This window comes from Brachycentrus maculatus, unplaced genomic scaffold, assembly GCF_059751285.1.
Source record: "Brachycentrus maculatus isolate JH-2025_06_01 unplaced genomic scaffold, ASM5975128v1 h1tg000110l, whole genome shotgun sequence".
Classification (NCBI taxonomy): Eukaryota; Metazoa; Arthropoda; class Insecta; order Trichoptera; family Brachycentridae; genus Brachycentrus; species Brachycentrus maculatus.
In genome coordinates this window covers 781,395-807,668 of record NW_028280863.1, presented here as the reverse complement: position 1 = coordinate 807,668, position 26,274 = coordinate 781,395, and the positions used below count along the sequence as shown (strand labels likewise).

Sequence of the window (26,274 nt, the reverse complement as noted above, 5' to 3'; positions counted from 1 at the left end):
TGAGTTTAGGAGGAGTTAAAACAGTGTCGTCCGGAAAAGAATATAAAATCGTCTTGAGTGTGGACGCGACCTAATTCATTAAAAAAATGTATGTAGTAGTAAAATATCAGTACTTACTTACATTTATTTTTTAGTCTATACATCTCTTATTCCAAAACTCAAAAACGTTTTGTTTTTATAACTTATAAAAGAATGTTCCGTTGATAAAAATATATAAATGTATAAGTAAAGGTAAAAGATAAATAACGTTCTTATTTTATGATTGAAAATAGTTTATTTTAATCCGCAGACTAATATCCTTCTCCATTATATTGAATTACTGCTTTGATGCTTGTGGTGTGTTTTTTTCGTAATGTTGGTCACGGCTATTTAGAAGTTTGAAGTTTCAATTTCAAACCAAACTGCCAAAACCGAGTTTTGTCGGAAAGTTCCTACATCCTTGCTATAAATTACTTGATTGTTTTCAAGTTTTGGTAATAAATTCACACAAACCAGTGAACAGACATTTAAAAAAATATTTTTGTGAGTTATAAAACTTGTCAGCGCAATGAAACCAACGTAAGTAGCATTTTAATTCACGTTTATTTAAAACTCATCTTCGCAATGTAAATATTTCCACGATGTGCCAATAAAATTGTGTAATGACATAAATACGCCTTTTAACAAGAATATATTCATAATTTCGAATCATTTATACAATAAAAACAACTTATTTATATCATGTCACACCCTATACAGATATTACCGTTAATGAAAATTCAAATTTATTTCGTTTGCACGATAACTTGCCTGAAATAATCATTAAGCATATGCGACCATTTCCACTAAAATACATCTACAACAATAATACTACGTACATAATATAATAAATAATATCATTCTTTAATGATCTAACAATGTTTTCAAAAACTTGGCAATTCGTTTTTGACAGTTACAATAACGTACATCGTGAGCTCAATTACATATTGTTTTTACAAAGGAATGTCAATTTTTTGCAGTTATATATTTTATTCATGTAAAATATATGTTTACTATAAAAAAAAACGAATTGCATAAATAGTTTTAGAGTTAGTGGATTCTGAAGTAAAAACAATTTGCATAATTAAATAAATTAACAAAATAAACATTAAGTACAATCTTTAAGTCCAATTCACTTCGAGATCTGATACCTAAATATTAAATTTGAAAATTTTTTTTATGAAAAAATTCATGTGAGTGATGAGAAGAAGATATTGTGGAAATTTTATTTATTTTCATAAACATATGATATCCTTTGAAATAATACTTAAAGTTCCGAGGCTCCTTGGCAAGCGAAAACCCAATGAGGATATATTATGTTAATTTGTGCATGGTGAAAAATAAATAAACAAATTCTCTAATGATTTTTTATCCCTCACTCAATTTTTTATATCTCACTCAATTAATTTTTATCTCAACTCAACGCAAAGTTGATTCCAGCAAGGGACACATTTGGTAGTAGGGGCAATATTATGTACAATACATATTCTATCAGTATTTGAATTTAAACTGAGTTATTGCTGCTCTTATTGAATACGCACCAAAGTATGTACCAAAACATTCATAGAATGAGTATTATGTATAGTATCACTGGCCCACTGACACTGTAGCTAGTATGTATTATTTTTTTTAAATAAAACTACTTTGTTTTTAACCACTTTTATATTGGTACATTTTTTCTCCAGCCGGTTTCGACAAGAACCTTGTCATCATCAGGGTTAAACATGTACATAATAACAAGGTTCTTGTTGAAACTGGTTGGAGAAAAAATGTATTAATAAAAAAGTGGTTGAAAACAAAGTAGTTTTGGTTTATAAAGTTTATAAAATGTATTACACAAAGTATCTGGGAACATTCAAGAAAGTATGTATTATCATTACAAATATTGCAAATTGCAGACGCCCAAAAACACCCGGGAAACTACAGAAGACCAACTCCAAGGACAGCGTACTCCGCGCCCCTGTGAGCGTGTACTGCCGCATCCGACGCGTGACGATCGGTCCTGAGGGGCCGGAGCCCTGTCTGCGGGTGATCTCCCCCACCACCGTGCGCCTCACGCCTCCCGCGGACTCCCTGCGAGCCAATGGGCACGCCTACCAATACTCATTCAAGGAAGTCTTTACACAGGAAGCGACGCAGAATAATGTACGTATTCAAATTAAAATAAGCATACTTTTTATTGATTATTTGCAAATTTTATGGCATCGACTGAGCATATCATTGGTCTAACTAGTATCATAATAATGTTATCTAAAATAGTTTGCTCTTATTTTGTTTAGGTGTTCACAAATATCGCACTTCCGTTAGTTGAAAATCTCATTAAAGGAAAGAATGGTTTGCTCTTTGCATATGGTGTTACTGGGAGCGGAAAAACTTACAGCATGACAGGTAATAGTCTAATATTGCGGGTTTGTTATTTGTGTTTTATGTTTTTTTTTTAACTCCGACTTACAAACCTTTATATTTCAGGTGAACCTCAGAATCCGGGAATAATGCCACGTTGTTTGGATGTCATATTTAACAGTATAGATTCAGTTCAGGCACGCCGTTTTGTATTTCGTCCGGACAGGATGAACGGCTTCGAAGTCCAAGGAGATGCGGATGCGGCGCTACAAAGGCAACAATATCTTTATAAAACAGCAGTACCCAAGTCAGCCAAAAAGTACGTTTGTTTATTTACTCAATTACCATGTATGTAATTTTTGTAAATAACTATTTATATTAACATTCTTATTTTAATTTTAGAAATAATTCTAACCCCGACTTGGCTCTGAGTTCTTCGGAAGTATTCAAAATTCAAGGTGTGGATGATGATAACCTATATGCTGTATTCGTTACGTATATTGAAATTTATAATAATATTGTTTATGATCTATTGGAAGAAGGATCCCTGGGCAGAAGGTATGTCTTTATTTTTATTTTACTTGTAAATCCTTATTAACTTTTACTTAAAAAATGGTTTAACGTTTCCATATTTTTAGGAGCCCGCTTACAAAAATAATTCGAGAAGATTCTGGACATAACATGTATGTCCACGGTGTGACTGAAGTTGAAGTAAAGGTGATTTGCACTCTCTTTTTTTTAAATGAAAATTTCCTAGTTCGATTTGTAAGAAATCATTATTAATATCATCTCCATGTTTGAAAATCAGATAAACTAAATAAATAGATATGAAACACTGTATGGTTACTAGATAATAAGTACCTTCTCGCATACTCGTTAAATTATAAAATGTCATAATTAATTTTCTTTATTTAGAATTCAGTTTATTTTCACGCTTATCAATTTGAATATTTATAGCTGTTGGTTAAATTCGTTTTCTTATTAACATTTTTTTGTGGTCTAATAATTTTTTGTATTATTATTTTATAGTTCAAAATTGTACTGGAATGTTACTGTCGATGATGATCAAATATAAAATTGTTTTCTTTCCACAGACAAGAGAAGAAGCTCTGGAAGCTTTTTATAAAGGACTTAAAAGAAAGAGAATGGCTCACACAACACTCAACTCAGAATCTAGTCGCAGTCACTCAGTTTTTACAATCAGGCTCGTGCAGGTAAAATTATATTTTACATTGATTTGTTTAGTTTTATATCTCCGAGGCACTGTGCTATAATACTATTTTATGTTATGATATTCAGGCACCAATCGACAGTATGGGTGAGGCAGTTGTTCAGGATAAAAAATTAGTCAGTGTCGGTCAACTAAGTCTAGTTGATTTGGCAGGAAGTGAAAGAACGAGCCGAACAAATAATACAGGTATAATCTTTCATTTTAATTTTTTACAATTATAGATACACATATATATCAAATTAGTGTGTGTTCTAAATTATAAAAATAATGATAAATGGATGCATTTAAAAGCATTAATTTATGCTTCCAATAATTATTCAAGCACGTGAAAGCAAGGTGTAAGGTTGATCTTATGCTTTAGATGCATCTGCAGGATGAATGTATGCAAATCAAATTATTTTCTTGTTGACCTTAGAGTCAATCCAGGCACTTCATACTTGTAAACAAATATGCTACTTATTCTACAATAATAACCTGACAGTAATGTAACAGATTTAGTCATGAGTGTAATAATATACTTTGTATGTTAAAAGCATTGTTAACTTTGTGGAACACTCTCCTTATCATTCATCGTTCACTTTGTGTTATATCGCGTAAGTGGTATTACACAAAGTGAAAGATGAATGATAAGTAGAGTGTTCTCATCATATACTTTTCACATATGTTTGAAGCACTTAAATTGCGTTGTTATTATTTGAAACATTTTATTTAGGGCGGCGACTTCGGGAAGCCGGCAACATCAACAATTCGTTGATGACCTTAAGGGCATGTCTAGAAGCTCTAAGAGAAAACCAGAACTCGCAGCAACAGCTCCGAGTCGTGCCGTATCGTGACGCCAAGATAACGCATCTCTTCAAGAACTTCTTCGATGGGGAAGGTCATGTGAGGATGGTTGTGTGTGTCAATCCCAGCTGCGAAGACTTTGACGAGACTTTGGTAAGTTACAGACCGGTTTTCATAAGAAAATATTTTTACATTGTGCTTGATATTTGTATTATTTTATTGTTATCTGTCTTGCAGCAAGTAATGCGCTTTGCTGAAGTGGCTATGGAAGTGGAGGTAGCTAAGCCTAGGAACCTTCCGGACTTGGGTGCCGGAATGACCCCCGGTAGACGCAAGGCAAATATCATATTTAAGCAGGCAAGATCCAAGATTACGGCAGATGGATCGTAAGTATATTTTTTTTTATAAAAATATTTATCCTATTTCACTAGAATCTCATGTTAATAAAAATTTTATCATTAGTAATATGAGAAAAAAATATATAAGTTCTGAAATAGTAAAACCCAATAAATGATTGTCTAAGATTATAGGATTTATTCATTTAAACGCTAATAATGTTTATCTTGTAATATAACGGTTAATGAGTTTGACGAACATCCAGAAGTCCTGCATTTGATTTCTAGTAGTGTCAAAAATTTATTCAGTGTTTTTTTTTAATTCCAGTAAAATAAATTGAATAATAATAATAATAATAATAAAACCCTTATCCACACCCAATGGTGCATAGGGCACTGCTTCATATAAACGCAGTGTTATCTTAATCGTTTATACATGAAGGAAAGGTGATCAGCCCTCCGCTTCAGGTACCAGTCCAGGGTAATATTGAATAAATATTACAATGAAAAAATCACTTGTATTTATTTGATCCCCCCGGGGAATCGAACCCGGGACCTCCAGAACGGTAGCCGAGCGTGCTGACCATTACACTACGGAGGCAGACGGAAAATAAATTTAAATTAAAAAAAGTTTTTCATCAAGGTACACCTGATGCGGATAAGGACCTAAGAATATATTTAATGTGTTATTGTGTATGTACTCAAATAAGTTGTAATTCTAATAAGTCTGATGGCATAGCGTTCGCATAGCTGATAGAAATAATGCTAGATAGTAGTCTGCGTCATATCCACCATTGGATGTAGACAAGTGATAAACAAAGTAACATGGTTGTCTGGTTGCCAGGAGTGATAGTCAACAACTGGATGTGGACCTGGCGCTAGTGTACTCCCTGGGAGGAGACTTCCCGAGCCTGGAGCTGGGCGGGACGCGTTGCCTGGATCTGGTGCAGCAGCTGGCTGCTCACCTGGAAATGCGACTGCAGAGGAGGAGGGCTCTTATCAGAGATAAGGGAGTACGAGGTCGGTGAACAGATCATCTTTCAACCTTTCCTATAATCTTCTTGACAAAGTTCCACCCAAGATTGACATACTATGTATATATGTAATACACGATTGATGCTTTCTTTATTTTTTTCCTAATGACGCCCAGAGAAAACATCCAGCATGCGGACAATTATCGTTCCTTTATAAATTACAATAATGACCAATCTAACAAAAAATTTAATTATTTTCAATGTCACAATGTTTTTTTGGTTGTTGGTAATAATGTTTATGCACCCGTAAGAATCATATTATGTATTATTAAATTATTCTAGTCAAAATTTTAATCTAATGAGAAAACAAATGCCGCCAAATCACTTCATCAGCTATAAAAATGGATTGCTAGATTTTTTTTTAATACTTTGATTACTTATTTCAACTTACTACATTTTTTACTACTTACTTTAATTTCGATTATTAATCCAATTAATTAATTCTTAGAAATAATTATTTCATTCATAGTTCATTACAAAACTTTCAATTATCAAATATTATTCAAATTGAAAATGAATGGATTAATTTAATGAATTGGTGATTGTCATCTGATTCCTTTTATTACTAATTATAAGATGTAATTTTTATTTACTTACAATATAAATAATTGATGCTAGTAAAGATGACATTCAGAAGATTTTTACCCATTCATGTCTCCCAAGAAGAGGGTTGATTCAAATTACTCAAGTTCCGCATGTTGTTAGCAGGGGTAGGAAAACTGTTTTGTTTTTATAGTTACATAATATTAATGACTGTAAATTTCTCACATAGCCATTTACTCTGACTGGAGAAAAATGTACAAGTTGAATGATTGAAGAATTTATTTTAAAAATCTAGGTGGACAGTTATATTCCAATTGGAAAATATCAAAGTATTTGAAATAAGTAATACTAATGATGAAAAAAATGTCCAATAACATCCGACATGGAACCGACTGGGGAAACAATCGATGTCTAATGAAATTCGACATTGGACCTGTGAGGGTAAAAAGAAACAAAATAAATAGGTAGTTAGATTCATCGGCTTTGTTGTGCGCAGATGAGAAGTTCCGCGCCCAGCTGGAGGACTTGCTGAAGTCGACGGTGTTGGCCAGCACGGAAGCGGGGGCGCTGCGCAGCCAGCTGGAGCTGGAGCGCCAGCGCGCCCGCGCCCTGGAGCAGCGCCTGCTCTCCAGCGAGGACAATGCCGCGCAACTCGCCCGCAAGCTCAACGCCGCCCTGCAGCACGGGGACCTCCTCAAGCAGCAGGTAGAGAGACATTTTTTATTTATACATTTTTTTCCTATGATGCCAACACATGACCCTTAATATTTTCCACACAAAATGACCTCGAGACATTTGGAATGTGGGTATTCTTCGACTTCCATGGGCAGCAATGAAAACTACTGGATACTATTATTCTAGTTCTACTTATAATACCTATACCCTTATACTCTTTACTATGACCTGAATTATATTGTATACCCACACACAGGCCATGCCTTTGTGGGATCTTTTTTTGTATTTATATTTATATTTTATTCTTTTTTTGTATTTGAATTTATGTCATGTAATGCAAAAGAATTTAAATACTAACATTTTTGTAAAAAAATTAATAAAAGTAAAACTAATTAGTTCTCCGAAGAGCAAAAAGTAGCTCCGGTAAAGAATTTAAATCTGATTTATTTAGTAAATTATATGTACATTACAAACAAAGGTTTAATTCACATATTTTGTAATAAGAGATATAAAATGATTTATCGCAGTAACATGGTTACTTTGATACCAAAAAAAAAATAAGCACCGAGTACTGAGCAACTTAGGAGATAGAAGGAACATGTGGCATTGACTAAAAGCAACTGTTTTGGCTTGTAAATGTACGCTATTAAACTGAAATTGAAGGAGTCAAGGAGCTGTTCCGGATAGGGCAGAACAGAAAAACTGATTCCATGGTGATTATTAATGTTAAGGAGATCCAGCAGGGCACTTCAAGGAGAAAAAGAAGATATACACATTACACTGCAGTCAATGTTATTTTGCTGCAGTTTTAAATTCTTGTAAAAACATATTTTTGCACTAAAAATTAGAGCACTATGTTGTGCATATCATAATAAGTAATATTGAGTTCATAATATAACAGTACAGTATCTACTCAATGAATTAGGGCCACGCAGAATTTCGCGCAATTTCTCAATTCAAACAGGAATAACTCAGAGAAAACCTTGAATAAAACAACCTTGAATTTTATTTACACATGAACACTTTATTACGCTTAAATTATGCATACACTTTCATATAAATATAGTTAGTATTTAGTATTTCCACCTTTGGCAGAAATAACTGCCTCAATTCTTTTTGGCATACTTAAAATGCACTGTTTTATCATGTTTTTTATTTCTTCGTCTTCTGACCAAATTTTTTGAATATTTTTTTTTAGACAGTCTACTGTCAGATTTGGAAATGAGTATACCTTATTTTTTAACATGCTCCATACGTTTTCTATAGGATTAAGGTCCGGAGAATTTCCAGGCCAGGGGAGCAAAGGCAGATTTTTGTTAGAAAAAAAAATTATTATTGATTTAGCCCGGTGGCAAGGTGCCCCATCCTGCATGAAGGTGTATGGACCTTCTGTTGGGTCGAGTGTATGGTAGAAGGGCAATAAAATTCGTTCGAGGACCTGCTTATAGGAATTTTGGTTCATTGTTCCTTCCACGAAAAACAACGGCCCAGGTAAATTGTTAATAATACATGGCCATATCATTGTTGCAGGGGGTGTTTGATAACTTTTACCACACAGGCCTCATTGTAACGTTCCATTGGTGTTCTCCTGACGAATCGACGGCTCTCTGTCACGGCTTCTAACCGGCACTCATCACTAAAGATGACCTGAAAAATAATGAAAATTTAAGTTTAATTCAAATATATAAGTTTATTTACTAAAATGATATGTTGAAAATTACATTTAAATAAATACCTTTTTCCAATCATCTACCGAGTAATTTCGATGTAGCCTGGCCCATTTTAATCGATCCGCTTTCATTCGTGGTGTCAATTTTGGTACTTTTACAGGGCGCCTGCATTTCAGATTTACTTCGTAAAGACGTCGCCTCAGTGTTGATACCGATATATTTATACCCTCTTCTTCCAATTTTATTTTTAATGTTTTTGCTGATGCACTACGGTTTTCTAAGGCACTTTGAACGATTTTTCGATCAGTCCTCGGTGTTGTTTTTCTAATCCTACGACAGTTCTTTCGCCGATTGCTGGTGGCGGGTGACTGATTTTTTATTGATTTTGAAATTCTGTCCACTGTTTGACGAGAAACGTTTTCTTTTTTTGAAATTTCTCTATTAGATAGTATTCTTAATTTCAGTAGCACTATAACACTAGACTTTTTTTCCTCAGAAATGTCTTTACTTTTTCCCATTTTGTCCTTTTCAAAAAAAACACTTGTGTTTACAAAAAAAAATTATAATTTATGAACTAAAATTAAAAATTAAGTTTTTTTCACAAGACACGATAACTATATAACCTCTCTAAACAAAGCAACAACCAGAACTGAAGAAACTTCACTAATAAATGAGATAGGACTATTTTTTGAACTTTCAACTATCTGTCTACCTGTGCTAATTAGGGACCTTTCTCAGAAAAAGGGTTTGAAATTTTATAAAGGCTTAAATTATCCAGGTATATTTTACATATTATTGAAGGTAATATACATGATATTAGATGTCAATAGAAAACTTAAAGTATTTATGTAAAATAAATATAATAATCCAAAAGATTTCAGAGTATTCAAAAAAATAATGGGTGGCCCTAATTCATTGAGTAGATACTGTATATATTTCTCTCAAACTAATACAGTTAATTGAATACAATCATTAAATTGCTACATACAGTTAAATCCTATTAATTCGAAGTAACTATTTTTCGAATTAACAAACTTTTACTATATTAGCAATCACTTGGTTATTTATCACAGCTGGTTATAGTAATTCAGATACGTCCGTTTGTATTAAGAATAAATCTTATTTACATATTTTTGTGCATTGTTTTTATATGATTAAAAGATATTATACCTTATTATATGTGTTATTTACAATTTGACTCCAAGTTTGTGTTCAAATTGTTTAAATTTGTTTCAGTTGGATGATAAGGATATGAAACTAAGTCAAAAGGTAATTGAGAAAGAAAATCAAAAAAGAAAGTATACACATAAAATGGCAACCGAACATGATAAGATGTCTCGGGAACTAGATGTGAAACTCAAACTACAGAGGGAAAAGTTGAAGGTGAGGAAAATTTACTTTTTCACACATTACAATGAACATTTTTGTTTAGTACATACAAATAAAAAATGTTTTTATTGGGTTTCTAGAGAGCTATACAAGAGAAAGATGATAAGATACGTCTTGTCAGACACATTTTAACGTCTGAAGAAAGTAGAATTGCGAGCAAAGAAGAAAGAGAGAATGGGAGTGAAGCTGAGAAATCTTCAGAAGGTGCGCCAAAGTCTGAGACTGTCGTATCACCATCTTCAAAACGAGTAAGTACTTTCCTCTTAGCCCCCTTGCTTTACTTTTCCGCCGCTTATACCTACATCATCCCACCTGGCTACCGATGAATGGCTACCATCTTTTCACGTGTGTTTAAAACTTCCAGACTACTCCTGACCAATTTGTCGAACCCATGCCCTCTCTCCCACTAATTCCGACAGAAGAAGCTCAGACTCTCGAAAGAGAGGGTACTCCTTTTAACCTCCCAACCCCGTCTCCCAAATCGAAATTTACTCGCTCTCTGGTAAGTTACAACATTCCAATTTTTATTTCTAGATTGTATGTGATGTACATATGCTATATAAACCTTAAGAGGCTTGCCTTGAAATCAAGGTTTAGAAGAAGTAAATAAATATTAAATACAAGTCAAATCTTCCTGTTTACTGTTCTTTTTTCTGTAGCTAGGCAGACAATTAAATTAATGGAATTTTTATTATTAGGGTTCAAATATAAAGATGTCTGTTTTTATAAATATAAAATATGTTTCGTATATTTTGTATAATGTATAATGTTCTTATACAGTATTATGTTGTTCCCAGGGCTTTGCAGTATCCAATCCTCGTCACCGAAGATCTCTCTCAGCCGATGCAGGGGGTTCTGATCGCTGGCTGCTTCACTTGCCCAAGCCTATCGTTCCAACCGGCACTGTGATGCAGCCCCGACTACCAAACAGGAAATCTGTAACTAAACTTTTGAACATTAAGGTAACTAACATTTTGCTGTCCTTAATAAGAAAATGGTGTCTCCAATTTTAAAAAAAATATATATTTTTTTAAAATTGGAGACTTAAAGACCTAGAGCTTAAAATCTAAATTATTGTTGTTTTTGAGGAATGACATCTTCAATCTTTTCTCCATGTCTTTGTTATATGCACGCATCACCCGTGATTGTTTTTAAGGAATCTTTATATGTATAGCATTCTTTATGTAGCCCTTCAATATTGTAACATGGAATTATGTCAATGTTCAAAGTTTTTATTGACTCACTGAAACAATTGTTTTTGCGTAAGAAATAAATAATATCTCTATACAAAATAACAAACCACTCAGTCCATGTTATATTACCCAATTAATTTATGAGTCTCTGTTGATTACAAAACCGTTCGTTTTACTTTTTTTTTTTACTAAAAACTGTCTAGTTTGGCTTCCATGTTATCCCTTCCCAGTTCGACAGTGTGACCCAAATAGACGTAGGACTCAACTCCTGCGATACATTGACCTCCGATTGTAGACTGACTTTTGAGGTCAGCCAACATTTTAGTAATATCTTCTTTTGTGTTGGCAAAGAGTATTATTTCATCTGCAAACCTAAGGTTTGTTAATCTCTCTCCATTGATATTGATGCCATTATCATACTTATCCTTTTGAGATTATTACTTACGAGATATTACTACAAAAATCTTGAGATTTTGTGTTGAAGTAATTTTAAATTTTAAAAGTCATATAAGAGCAAGGTAAACATATAAAAATATGGCATTTGTACATGCCAACCGCACATGGGTCTTAGACGACAGTGTGTGTATATTCCCGTACACGGAGAAAGAATTAAATGTTGTTTCTTCACATGTGTATGTAATTATTTTTTGTGTTTTCGATTTTACCACATTTTACTTTTTGGAAAACCCACTCTCTTGCTAAGGACAGTAATTAAAATCACCGCATTTCTAATCCCATTCGTATCATCCCTATCATCCCTATCATATCGTCCTCATATAGGCTACAGTTTTCTACTTTAGTGATCAACTTTTTCTACAAAACTTACTTCTAGGATATTACGAACTCCAAGACTTCAAATTACTGTCTGATTTCTCAAGAGCAAGACACAGATGGTGAACTAGAAACTAAATTACACAAGGTAATAACCACTAACATTTATATACATATACATACATATACAATTGCATGAACCTTTAATATTTTTTTGCCATACACTAATTCAATATAATTTCCCACAAAATAACAATTGTGTCTACTAGACAGTGAAATCAGAAAATCATCAGGTTGTTTCTAAAATGATTCTCCATGATGTGAATGAGAGATATGAATCTCATTTGAGACCCAGTTCGGAATAACAATTGATCTGCAAACAAATTGTCAACTTACAAAATAAATTATCAGAATTGTAAAATCCTAGCATATCACATAATCTCGTTCATTTCATGATAGTCACCTAACCTTCATTCTATGTATGTTCATATTTATATTTTAATTAATTTTTACTAACAATGTTGTTTTCTCATTAATATATACAGTAAAAACTTGTATAAATATTCTTTGAAAATTACAAATTATTGATCATTGTTTGATTTAATAAGCTTTTACTATATGTTTTTAGTTGTTTTCTCATTTTATATATCGCTGGTTAAATGCCAAAGCATTTCGAAATGGATATTTCTAACTAATGCTAGAATAATGGGTCTCTTTTCGAATATGAAAATATTGTCAATTTAGATACCATTTTTGGAATAAAGAGTTTTTTTTTTTTTTTTGGCTCTTTGGCATTTAACCAGCGATACGTTCATATGAAGTTTTTTTCCCTTTATTATTCATTTTAAAAATGTTATATGTGTTGTCCCCTTTCTATAAAAGACGTCAAACACATTTATCACCTTGTTTCTCGTGACTGTTCTATATACACAAATAAATTTCAGGTTTTTCTTCGGTTTCCTGTTGAGGGTAAACTTTATTAGTATGTGTTTTCTGCAAGTACTGAAAGTTTAGTTATTATATTTGTTGTTGAGTGATGATGCGATGTAGCACATTATGACAATGAAAATAATAATTAAACTTATTAATTATACTGACAGATATAGTATTTTTTCGATACTAGATATCCCTAGATCAACTGGATGGCCTGCTACTAAATTTAAAAAAAGCAATGGAGGGGCCATTAATAAAAAATAATAGTTTACTGATTTATTATTTACAATCTGCAGCAAATTTAAATCCACTTTAATCTTTTATTTTATTTGTTTGAATAAATTTTGATTCATACATATTTTATTATTTCATATACAGGGTAACGTTGTGCCAACTTGCGGAGGAGGCGCTCAAGTCATATTCAGCGATGTAGAAATGCTGAAACTGTCTGATCCAATGGCCACACCAACAGGAGTCAAGAGGGAAGGTGGAGACACTCCTTTCAAAAGGATAGGAAACGAAAACAAGAAGCCACGAGTTTAGTTTCATAATTCCGTATTCTCCCTGTTATCCATTACAGCAATGAAATAAGTTTCATAAATATACAAATAATACCCATCCCCCCTCCCCAAATGCAATAAAATGACATGTGTGTTTGAATTTGTCAACAAATCTCATTTATTCATAACCCGGAATAATGGGGAGTCCATTGTATTGAAATTTCATAACCATTCCGTGTCTCAGAAATGAACAAGTTTATGGAAAAATATTATTTGATTTCGTTTTTGGTTCAGCAGACAATTTCATAGTTTGTATTCCATTTTTTTTTCTAGTTATAAATATTTTATTTATTTATATTCCCTTAAGTAAATGGGTATGTACATAATATTTTCAGATTTATCGTTATCTTTCTTACTTTGTTAATATACTCGCAATTTTTATACCACTTTAACTTTAAAAAAAGTTTCATATGTCCTTTTATGTGATTTTTGTGGTACAGTGTACTTAATATATTAATTAACCTTATAATATTGAATTATTATATTTAAGTGTTTGTAAATAAATATTATATATTAATTTAAATATTATTGAACACTTCAATGGGAATGCGGGAATTATTAATAGCGTGTTTTTGTCTAATCACTAATTTTTAAAATGCATTATTATTTATTTCTTTATCTTTTCCACCGGTGGTGTATTGAAAATTGTGTTACTTTCGATTTTATCTTAAAACATTCAAAATGAGAATTATTATTTTATTTTGTATTCCTTTAAATTTCCATTCGTCTTTGGCTCACACAAATAATGCTTGTAAAATCCCGCATTTCTCAATTTTTTTACAAGATAATATACATATTTTAAATATATTATACTATGTATGTGTAAGAGATTCCAAAATGATATTTCTTATGCAGCACTGGTTTTAATTTCCTTTAATTGTCCTTGTATTTTATATGTATATCGCTTAAAACAATAATTCATTTGTCGTTCATTGTAAATCTGATGATTTATCTACATGGATTCATAAATGTAATTATTTACAGCTGTTTTTTTTTATTAAAATTTAATATCTTCTGAAGCAATCATCAGTAATTGATATAAAAAGGTTTACTAAGGGTTATATTCTATTATTTAAAAAATGCTTTTGTTACATAATAAAAAATGTGTGAATTTATGTTAAAATTGTTTAACTAGAAATAATTTAACAGTAGACTCTCAACAGACCGAGATCGCTTTAACCAGGTCTTTAAAACATTCTAAAGTCAAGTCCAAAAATTACAAATCGATATTTGATAATTTTAAAGTAAGATTCAGCAGTTGGTATCCGCCGCAGCAAAAAACAAAATTTGTTCCGTTTTATTAAAACAATAGTCAACTATGCCTTTCGTTAGATTTATATGAGCTGGTCATACAATAGGGGTGAACTATCTCTCCTGAGAGAAATAAATCTAGAATTTGCTAATATGTGCGTCTCTGGCTACTTTCATCATGTGTGTACCCGATATAGATTGGTAAAAAGGGAGATTTTTACAAAATTGTGCATCGATGCAAAAATACTTTCATCCCAATTAATGGAGAGTCTACTGTATATATATCTTGAATGTATTGCGAAAAGTCATTTTAAGTTTTTTTTTTATACAAGCTCATTCAATTGAAAGCTCTGCGAGTTTTGTGAATTTGCTTATCAAATTGTGTATTGCCATAACATTCTGATTTAAAGTTTAAGACTTTTTTTCTGATGTTAAATCCACGATTTATTGTAAAGCATTTAGTCATGGCAACTTGTTTGAGAAAATTCTTGAATAATAAGTTTTCGCAGCATGCTTACGATATGTATGTAATTTTTTTCTACTTGTTAAACATTTTTTCAAATTTATGTTTTGTAATTTACTGCTTACAATAATAAATACTTTAATCCAAAATATTGAGCTGTTTTCTTTTTATCCATAATTGATGTCATAAATGAAATGTCAAAAGAATATTTTATGTAAATAAGATTTTTATTTTATTTTGATTGTAACATTCTATGAACGTAAGATACATAGTATTTATGTTTTTAATTTTGGTAAGTTACAATATGGTTATCCTTTACGGTAGTTGGAGATAATATGAACAAATGTAGGCAAGAGTCATAAATCTAAAATATTACATGTTTGGGAAAGACAAATTTGTAATTTTTTAGAATTTTTCACTGCCAGCTTTAAGAAAGTCAATATAAAATTATTTGATTAGTAATTTTATATTTACTTTCTAATATATATAAACCTATAAACAAATAAAAAATTATCAATCTTTAGAGAAAATATGACTTCCGATTTTCCAAGAAGGAAAAAAATACTATATTCATATTATGTAAAAGGAATTAACTGCAATATGTATACAAATAATGGCAAATGGACATTTGTTGAATGGATCATTTCCAATGAAACATACTTTTATTCACAAAGTTACATGTCAACTCTTATTTAATTAAATTAATTTATATTGTTTAGGCAATCATTAAATATCCAGTAATTTCATGTTTAGTATATATAGGTTTCAAAATTCTCAACTTTGCGTTATTGTAGGTACCTAATTATTGAAATCCATAAAATGTAACAGCTCAGAAAAATCAATATTTTTTTGTTGGTAGTAAAAGTTAAGAAGAAGAAGAAAATGAGAGATTGCTCTTCTAGCTGTCAAATGACATTTGTTCTGTATTCGTGTGTCTGTATTTGCTGAAATAACAGAACCGTCTGTATTCTTATAATGTTTGGTCTTCGATAAAATATTTAACAATGAGTGCAATATCGCAACCTATTCTTAATATCATAGTGGTTGGTTTCCATCATAAAAAAGGCTGTCAGGTGAGACATTAGTTATCCGCTTGAAATAATCAATAGCCTAAGAAACGTCGTTTGTCACCTTTGTTTTCTATTTTATTTATTGAATACATATTGTACACGATTTTGACGTACATAATTTTAAAATTGAGCGTTTCGAAATTAAAATTTTTACCTAATATAAAATCACACGCAGCAATGTAAATGACTCCTCTTTTACTTGTTTGGGGGTTAGGTATTTGCTTTCAATGATTGTATTGTTTATTTATAAAATTGACATTTAGGAATTTCTATGTAATAACAACGGATGAATGAATTTTTTTTAATTGTTAGGGTTTTTGTTAAATTTTCTACCGAGACAACTAGCATTTTATTTGCTTGACTTCAGAATGACAACTAATTAACTAACCATTACGCCGCTTCTACTTACTTAAGGCTGATAGAATAGATTGCCACTTCACTCTGTATTTCCAAACATTTTTTCACCACTTCCACATTCATGCATTTCCTCATACATACCCGCCAATTATTCCAACTCAATACCTGACCATTGCCACTGCCAGAATAGCAATATTATATAATTTTTTTTAAGAAAAGCAACAAGTCTACTTAAAAAAATATATCTCTTTAACACATTGTAAATAAATTATATTTAGAATAATATTGTGGTGATACATTAATTAAATATTAAATAATCAAATCCTTTTGATTTAAAATCCATTTTTCCACAATGAACTAATCTGGTTGTATTAAAAATGAGCAGTGAACCCGAAAACTAAAAGTATTTTTTTAAATGTACAATAGAAATATTTATGTTTTTCTTTGCATGAAAGCAACATGGCTGTCCAAACTTAAAACACAGTAAGGGACATTTTTTTTTAAGTATGTTTTTTTGCATTTTTGGACTAAGTAGATTCTACTTAGTCCAAAAATGTAAAAAAAAAGTAATACAAAAAAAAGTCCCTTACTGTGTTTTGAATTTGGACAGCTGAACAGGGTATTATCACTCATAAATAATATTAAAATTAACATATTTCACACATTAAGTGATTTCTTAAAAGATTTTATTTGTTTTTTTTTTAAATCCAAAAAATTAATAACATCATTCATCTTCATTTTTGTAATATGCTTACTGAAAAACTGCATTTTTACTGGTTGGTATTATACATGTGAGTAGGAATATTGGTTGATATTTATAATAATATTAACAAATTTCGAATGGGTGTTTTTTACGGCTGTGGACCGCTGGTTACAGGATTTGATAATTAAATACATGTAGTTCAGACCTTAACAAAGAAATTGGTACATAATATTCATATAAAAACCTTATTAAACATGTATTTCCTTCTTTTTTGACTTTGAAATGAAGATTTTTAAACATTTTTTAGAATTATAGATAATATCTGATTGCAGTATATTGAGGCTTGATTGCCCCACACTACCAATTTTCAGATAGAGTATGCGTATCCTGAGTTGACTCCTGGCAACCCGCATGAACTGCCTTCAGCGTGGCGCCATCTCCCCGCGTTGGCCCTCCCTGACGGCTCCCACAACTATCACAGTGACACGGTATACTTCCACCTGCCCGGATTGACTCAGCCAGCGCACACAGTGTTCGCAGTATCATGCTTCCGCCAGATTCCTCTGGAGGTGAGTGTATTGGAAAGCTATATTATATTTATTTCTTCCACAAGCAATGACTACTCCTTTAAGTTTAATATATTTTTTTAATATCATCGATAATATTTATACCACGGATATTCATTGATATGATCAATTAATCGTGAACAGAGGCAATTGAAACTATTTAAATTTTGGGTGACATAAATATTGACTATTTTACCGACTGTCCCCGGGGCCCAACAGTATCTTACTTAATATTTAAATATTTTTATAATTTTTTATATTATGAATTGTCGCTGTTTTTAAATCTAGATTTAACATATAACTTTGTCAACATCCTATGCGCTCTTAAATTGCTATATATGTGCTCTTAAATTTTAAGTGTATAAATGTCCGCCTCCCTGGTGTAGTGGTTTGCGCGATTAGCTACCACATTTAAGATCCTGGGCTCGATACCCTCCGAGTTCAAAATATTTACAAGTTATTTATTTCACTGTAATATTTTCACCTTTGGGTGTGGATAAAGGTCACAAGAAGAATAATCTGTTTATTTTGTGCAAAAATTCAAATTGTTTATAGTATCAGGTTTTGAAATATTTTGTGAGCGTTTATAAAATTGTGGAATCCAATAATATTTATCATTAATGTTTGTTGTTAGAGAATGTTGTATACATATATTTTTTAATGTAACAATATTAGTTATATAGACGGTTGTTCTGAAAGGTAATGGAAGAAAGGAAAACTATTTAACCATCTAAACAAAAAAATGATTCGTGTGGATTTTTACAGGTCTTATAATCTATCATTGGGTGGTTTAAATGATCACTTTATAAACTCATCTACAGTAACATTATTTCAGTGCATCCTCCTCATTAGATGTTAAATAAATCATTTACATTGAACAATGTTTTATAATGTCATGTTTTTTTTTTAATGTAGCAAGTCGCTCAACGAACATCAGACATGACTCGAAGTTCCGTACAAAAGAGTGTGTGTGTTGTGTCCCGTGAACCACTATTTGGAAGACTAGCTATAAAGCTGGAACTCGTGGCGAGAGCTTGGTTCCGAAGGGGAGACTTCTGCAGCACACAACTGCTGGAGGATACTTACAAACATCTCAATGGATGTTCCGCTGTTTCCGATCAAGTATTGGAAGGTTAGTGGTGCATTTTTTTTTTATGTAAATGGCATATTCAAAAATTAAAAACTTTTTTTTAATATTTATTTGTTATTCTTGTTTTTAGGTTTGTCTGTAGCAACTTTAGTAGAAACATGGAGACATAAAGCTGTTCTACTTTTTAAACTTCTGTTATTGCAAAGGAAAGTTGTTTTACATGGCTCACCGGCTGGTCCTGTTAGTGCTTCCTTACTAACTCTTCTTTCCCTACATGCTGATTGCATACAAAAAGGATTATACCAGTCAGCTAACATTGTGTAAGTATTTAATTCATTCTCATAATTAACAGTTGTTATTGGAAATCTTTCAACATCTTTTTTTTACATTTTCAGATTGTCAAGGCCGATGTCCCCGACTCCCCCATCAGTTCCTGTTACCAATAATATAAAATCGAATAATGAATTGAATTCCGAAAAAGTTAGTGCAGCTAGTGAAACTGACTTGCCACAGAATGGTAGTTTTCTCGAAATAGAACAAATATTTTTTGGAAAAGAAGAAATATCTATTGAAGGAGACAATTGTAATGATCTTATAATCGATAGAGACCAAGTAGACGATAGACTAAGTGATGACGGATCCAACATTATCGGGGAAAGAGAAAAGTGCCACAGTGTTGGCGAAAAGTACAAACCTGTCAAGACCTTGCCCGAGTCGCACTCATCGCCATCTATGGTGAGGGAAATGAGTGTCAACGGCCTGGCCCACTTGGCCGGTGATGCGGAGTTTCCTGAATTCGGTCTCCCTCTGAAATTGTTCTCCGAGGGGTATCTATGTCTGCCGTATTTATCTCTCCAGTACATGGATCTGCTCTCAGACCCTGCCGTCAAGGGATTTTTAATTGGCGCATCGAACGTTTTGTTCAAACAGAAGAGACAGCTATTTGACGTTTTAGTTGAAACAAGCGATCTGAGAATCGAGACTGCTGACTTTGCTCTGAGAAGACAGCTGCAACTGAGCACCGAAGATCTCCGTTTTGCTGACCACTTAGTCAGGCACGCCTCTTTACAGGGTGATGCTTGGATTCGAGATCAATTCGCCGGCTATCTGTTATGCCTTTTAAGAACCACTCTATTACCAGGTAAAAGAATTATTGAACTCTTACAAACCTTCCGTAAGTCATTCATTTAGTATTTGATTTTTGTATTATTTATATTTAAATTTCTTTCTTGTTTAGATGGGAGTAGAGAGATAGATAACTTCAACGCATCCTTCTTAAATGCATTCAAAGCTACCGAAGCTTACCAAGATTGGATATCAAGTGCAAGCAGAGGAGTTGATGATCTCTTTACAAATATGCCCGCAGGACATCCGTTTGCTGGCCAACTCTCTGTTACAGATATGAAATTAAGATTAGCTCAGTAAGTAAAAAATATATATTTTCTGTTTGTTTTGATTAATAGATATTTAGGAAACTAAAAAACACATATTAACATATTGACTCCTACCTGGATGCAAACAAATGACAAATAGTAATGTAAAGTTTTGTGATCAACAAGCTTGACACCATCACAATCATCGACACTTGATTCACTGCATAATAAAATCGAATCTTCATTTTAAAAAAATGATGCCACCATTTTCATTAACACAATCCACGTGCTCTCAACAGAGAAGAAACCTCATTTAATAGGAATAAAATTGGAAGTCTAGTCTTACAAAATCAGGCCTTACAATCTGGCTACACTCTGTGCAACGTTCACCATCCTGCATATTATTGAACATCCGTATTGCCTCTATTCTTGGAATTATATGGTCGGTTTTCGCATCTCACTTGAATCTGCTGAGAACTTTGTTAAATAAATAGGTTTCCCCTTCTGACCGTAGATAAATATTATTTTTAATTTTATTTTTACTTTTTCGGAAATATTGCAATTTACAGTTTGTCATTCATCCACGTCATCCACGATTTCATGACCCATGATAGACGTGAGGACACTGTAAATATTTGTCTAACAATAAATAAAATAAATACACTTTTAATTTGGCCACTTGTAAAAATTAAATAAATTATTTTTATTGTTTTGATTGCACTCAAACACTGGATTCAATACCTGTGTGCTATATACCAAGATATATTAAATGTCAAAATGAATCTATGAAAACATGTACTTTATCTTGATATATCACCCTCAGGGGTCCAGTTCAGTCTAAACAAATAAAATACTGACTACTATAGTTTCTCTAAATTTAATGACATTTCCCGGTTCTAGCACTATGTCCAGTACAGAAAGTGGTAGGAAGGTCACTCAAGCTGTAGTGAGTACCGGGCGTGCTGTTGCGTCGACTTCCCGCGTTGTCGGGGGGGCACTCTCTCAGGCCAAGGGAGCCCTGTCCGTCTGGTGGAGCACTCTCACCACCCCCAGCCCCGTCGGGGAGAACCCGCCCGCCACGGACCCAGACTTCGAAGTTCTAGAGGCTCTGCCCCGAGAGGATCAAACCGTCGATGACTCGAGGAATAATATAGAACCCAACTTCAAAGACGCCGACAAACTTGCTGTGGAAAAAGTTGAAAGGATAACAATTCACTGTGCGTCGGACGCGGAAAGAAGCTCCGATGCTGAGGAAGCTGTGGAAAGTATGGACAAGTATAGAAATAATGTTAGTGTTGCAAGCGGATCTGTGACTGACGCAGTCATTAATGCAGCCCGTAAATAGGGATTTCCCCATACATACATATTACAATTATGTAGTTTGACTCGTCAAGTGACTTTTGTGATTTTTATGTAATGCATATTACATAAGTAAATACAGGTGTCAGGAAAATATTCCAACTAAAAAAATTATGGTTTCCATAAAAAAAGTTATGTCATCTCTTTTTAAGGCACATTACAAACACTTGATAATAATTTGCATTCTTCATTTTTCTTTAATTTGTGGTGTTTCATCAGAATTTAATGAATTAATTGTTACACAACGAGTGTTTAACACATTGTTGTCAGGCAGTTTTTCATCAACCCGGATCCTAATGAGTATATTAATTAGGGTTGTATCACAAATAACCTTAAACCCAACTCCGATCTGTACAATGTTTTTAGCGTCTCGCGCTGTATCAAAAGTAAGCAAATAGAACGCTTATAATCATCTTCTGCTCTTTACTAACAGTATATTAAAGACGCGTTTTACCATTTCCCGCAAATAATATGTTGATTGATTTTACATTTCTTTTCATATTTAAATTACTATATCTTCTTTAACAGCAATAAAATTTTCAATATCCATTCTCGCAAATCCGCAAGAGCTCGACACTCGCGTCTAGTTATCAAGTGTTTGTAAAATTTGCTAAGAAATCAAGATTTTTTAGAAAGAGTTTCATATTTCACAGACACATGACTAATTTTACTACTAGAAATATGTAGATACTCTATCTGAACATTTAACTAGTGAATTTCTCAATGTCATTATTTATCTTTGTATGTATGTATTTATTGTTCCTCGAGAACCAATAAAAGCATCTTGCCTAAAATAGTAAAAACCGACTTTAATATTAATGAGGCTATTTTTTACATAAATTATTTTCACATACACTTTACAAATTTGTTATATTTTTGTAGATTTATCTTGGAATATACACAATGTGTGTATTTTTAATTCACTAAGGTATATCCAACAACAAAAAGATACCTTCGGCTGACAATACTACTTAAAATGCTCAAGCTAGTCAGAAATTGTTTATTACTAAGCCTTCCAGATTTTTATTTTAATCAATTTTTAAACTGTCTGCTTAGTTGTGCTAATTTATTTATTTTTAACCTCCAATAATATTCTCTATAATGGAAATATATTTTTTAAGCCACATTAAGAAAAAAATATAAATAATGCTCTTTAAAATACAACTTCTCCAATACATCTATGATTGAATCCTTTCGTTCTAAAAATTCATTCAAATTATCCTAGTCAACTTTGGTTATCTAACAATTTTAAAACTCCACTTTACATTAATGGTGCGCTTATTACCGAAACTATGCGATGTCAAACAACTATCATTTGACTTAGTTCCGTGCTTACAGTCAGTTCATCAGTTTCTTCACCATACACAGGACTAATTTAAATAATCTAAAACTAAACTCAAACTAAAACTCATTTTATCTGAATTTTAGGGAATTTTATAAGTAATGTTTATTTGAATCAATTTTTTTATTGATATTTTTCTCATTTTCATGTAATTTTTACATGTTATGCGAGTCGATTTTATCATTACTTACTGGACATTAAATTTATACAGGAATGCTCCGCTTCGCCTTATGTCAATCTTACAACTCAAGCCTTAGTTACATATTATGTTAATTTTTTACCTCACAGATTTAATAACCTATTTACAGAATGAATCATTTATTGTAAATTAAAAAGAGACATATTCCATGCCAAATTGGAAATATTATGAATACTAAATAAAACTATTGGAAATATTTCTTCTATTAACCAATAATTATATTGATTATAAATCCATAAAATTTATTCTGTAATTTGAATAAATTAAATTTGTCATATACCTTCACATAATCTAGTTTTTTTTAAATGACAGTCAACAGTTAAAATGTCAAAATCTGGGGTAAGCCTGTATGTAATATTTGAAGAAAAAAAAAGAAATGTAGTTTGTATAATTAAAAATATTCACTATTAATTTAATAACAGTTGTATTAATTATTTACATCCTGAGAATAAATAATGAGAATAATAAATAAGTATGATATTTTAACTGACGTAACTTATGTACATATTTACATAACTAATTGGTCTAAATTTTATACCACTGTTTTTTTCTTCATTTTAAAACGTGTAATTGTCAGGAAGCAAATTTTAAAAGAAAATGTGTTTAATACATACTATGGATCTGTCAGCACTTCAGTAAGTTAATGGGGATTTTTAAAGATATAAATAAAGTGCAATACATATATTATTTTGACTATTTTTACTGTTTCTTTTCCATGTGTAAGATTAATGTTAGATTAAGGTTAGGTTTTACATTTTATATATTTAATACGAAATTAATGTAGAAATATGAAATGTGGGATGTATTTTTACAGGGTTGAATTATAATTGAATATCTCAAGACCAAAATGTGAATTTGTTTTTTTGTATAGCTCCAGAATTAGTGTTTTAACTTGCAACTATCGTATTTGGCATCTCTCACCATGTCATCGGGTCGAAGACGAAGTCACAAATGCGCAAAAATATTATTTAGAGATATTGCGGTTCAAAGTTTAGAATTGGTATCATAAATTATTTGTCATTACTAAACCAGTCCCATATTAAAGTTAAATATTTAACTTTAATATGGATATCTAAATATCTTATAAAGCCAACTTTAAAAAATATTTATCTGACATTTTTATGTTTATCACATTGTTCATCAAAACTGGAAAATGCGGATTTGTTACTTTGGCATTGAGATTACAATATGTTGAAAATGTCAAAGACAAACAGTTGATATCCAAAATATTCAACAATTCATTTGAAGAAAAGAAAAATATTTACCATTTGTCCTACTATTGTTTTTTACAATTGGCATAAGATTACTCAAATATTTTATTTACATCTGATTTCATTGGTTCTGCAATTCATTATTGCTATCTGGGAATATTTATTTTAAAATCAATTTATTATATGATATTATAAAAACTGTTGATCGAGGACTGTAACAGTTTTTACATTTTAATATATATTTTTTTTAAAGTTTATTGTTAAACTTCAAATGTTTTGGTCTTGTGCATTTCAATTATTTTTTGTTTTTGTTTTCAATATGCTTTGTGATATTAATATTATTTTCGTATAAATTTAGTTCCAAAACGATTTTTCGCTCTGAAGAGTTTAATAAATCTTTTATGAAGGTTTTGTTTACGCATAAATTATCTCATAATTTTTATTTAAATTTATATTGTTTACACTACCAGAAAGCATATATGTATATATATTTTTTTAATATTTGAGATGTGGAAAGGTGCCAACATATTTAAATTTATAAATATACTTCATATAAAGTCAATAATTCATATAAAGTCAATAATATTCAATTAATTTTATATTTTAGTTTGTTTTAATTTCATATTTTTATGTTTGTTAAATATTTTACAGCCTTTCTAATTTGTTATACTTCTTATAAATAAATTTAATATCTAATGAAATATTTCTCAGTTCACAGAATCATACTAATATGTTGAACCATTATTTGTGAGGCGGCAAGTTGTTTCACGAGTCTGGTAGTTTCTAAATGTTTTGGTAAATCTTACTGTATGTAATCAAAAGATGTTACATAATAACAAAATCATATTGTATAAAAAATAAATCCCTATGTCAAAATGTGTGTTTTACTCCCCTCAGTTTGTATGGAAGAATTTTAAATTTTGTTTATAAATAATAGCTTATTATAGTTGTAATTAAACAAAGGAGTTTCAGAATCAAATAATTAGTATTCGAGTAGTAATTTCATTGGAAAAAATATATTTATAGATACACAAAGTAGCTGCTGGATCGCATTATCTGTGCAAAAATGGCAGCTTGTCTGGAAACATTACTTTTTCATGAAAAATAACAGCTTTTTGAAAACTTTTCAGACTTTTAATCCAAAAACGAGATACATATTATTTTTTAAATTGAATCATCTTAAATCTTATTACAAGCATTCCATACATAACTTTGTCGAAGTGTAAGTTAATCTTCAATTATGTGAAGACGAGGCGATTCATTCGGGGATCTAGAGGCGGAATATATTTTATAAAGGACAGATGACATCAGCGAAGAACCTCAAGGTGAAAAACAGAACTGCTATATGGCAAATAAAATTAAGATAAACAGCAGCGAATTTTACGGCACTAAGGAGTGGCATACGCATATTCACTCAAGCTACTGCTAATGTGCTCAAGTCCCTTAAAATATGGTCTGTATTTATATGCATATGTATATTTAACAAATAAATGTTTTTTAACAAAAAAAACCTGGTCGTGGGTCTGTTTTGTCAAAATGTTACAGTTACCAATAAAAAATGAATATCTATTTTCTCCCTGATAGAAGTAAAAGTAAAGTTTTCTTCTATTGAAATAAGTAAAGGTCTGGGATTTATATAGAATTCCAGCTCTAGGATCTCATAGATCCTATGTAAGCTTTATTTGCTATATATATCCATGGATATAGGTATATAATAATATTTGCAATCCCAGGATCGAAAGAAAATTTCTCATATTATGTATTTGACACTTTCAGTAAAAGCAGTAAGCAGTACAAACATGCCAATTTAAA

General features: G+C 31.5%; 2 protein-coding genes across 6 annotated transcripts; both read left to right on the top strand.

The window, feature by feature from the left end:
• The first annotated feature begins 379 nt into the window (after positions 1 to 379).
• Positions 380 to 13,596, top strand: pav (kinesin family member pavarotti). Of its 4 annotated transcripts, none has more exons than XM_088259106.1 (18): positions 380 to 558; positions 1,917 to 2,163; positions 2,298 to 2,406; positions 2,488 to 2,680; positions 2,764 to 2,919; positions 3,000 to 3,078; positions 3,456 to 3,575; positions 3,661 to 3,778; positions 4,305 to 4,528; positions 4,613 to 4,761; positions 5,555 to 5,730; positions 6,784 to 6,992; positions 9,869 to 10,015; positions 10,102 to 10,269; positions 10,386 to 10,523; positions 10,819 to 10,959; positions 12,047 to 12,133; positions 13,297 to 13,596. In XM_088259106.1, the coding sequence occupies exons 1-18, from the start codon at positions 548 to 550 to the stop codon at positions 13,459 to 13,461; spliced, it is 2,637 nt and encodes an 878-aa protein (XP_088115232.1). In that variant the 5' UTR covers positions 380 to 547; the 3' UTR covers positions 13,462 to 13,596. The 4 variants fall into 4 exon arrangements, with proteins under 4 accessions (XP_088115232.1, XP_088115231.1, XP_088115234.1 ...); XM_088259105.1 differs by having other exon boundaries at positions 10,819 to 10,983; XM_088259108.1 differs by lacking the exon at positions 10,386 to 10,523 and having other exon boundaries at positions 10,819 to 10,983.
• Positions 13,597 to 16,043: 2,447 nt separating this feature from the next.
• Positions 16,044 to 25,357, top strand: LOC148310039 (late secretory pathway protein AVL9 homolog). 2 transcript variants are annotated; one of them, XM_088259138.1, is made up of 7 exons: positions 16,044 to 16,265; positions 17,694 to 17,891; positions 18,804 to 19,020; positions 19,109 to 19,298; positions 19,374 to 20,119; positions 20,216 to 20,399; positions 21,252 to 25,357. In XM_088259138.1, exons 1-7 carry the CDS (start codon positions 16,197 to 16,199, stop codon positions 21,694 to 21,696), a joined length of 2,049 nt encoding a protein of 682 aa, XP_088115264.1. In that variant the 5' UTR covers positions 16,044 to 16,196; the 3' UTR covers positions 21,697 to 25,357. The 2 variants fall into 2 exon arrangements, with proteins under 2 accessions (XP_088115264.1, XP_088115265.1); XM_088259139.1 differs by having other exon boundaries at positions 16,240 to 16,265; positions 17,655 to 17,891.
• Positions 25,358 to 26,274: the final 917 nt, after the last annotated feature.

Bases quoted from the DNA above. Each gene is read 5' to 3' on its own strand.
- pav (XM_088259105.1), top strand. The intron at 10,270-10,385 runs GTAAGTACTTTC...TAAAACTTCCAG, and splicing joins TATCACCATCTTCAAAACGA to ACTACTCCTGACCAATTTGT. The intron at 10,524-10,818 runs GTAAGTTACAAC...TGTTGTTCCCAG, and splicing joins CGAAATTTACTCGCTCTCTG to GGCTTTGCAGTATCCAATCC.
- LOC148310039 (XM_088259138.1), top strand. From the start codon at position 16,197: ATGAGTGCAATATCGCAACCTATTCTTAATATCATAGTGGTTGGTTTC. The intron at 19,021-19,108 runs GTTAGTGGTGCA...TCTTGTTTTTAG, and splicing joins TTCCGATCAAGTATTGGAAG to GTTTGTCTGTAGCAACTTTA. The intron at 20,120-20,215 runs GTAAAAGAATTA...TTTCTTGTTTAG, and splicing joins AAGAACCACTCTATTACCAG to ATGGGAGTAGAGAGATAGAT.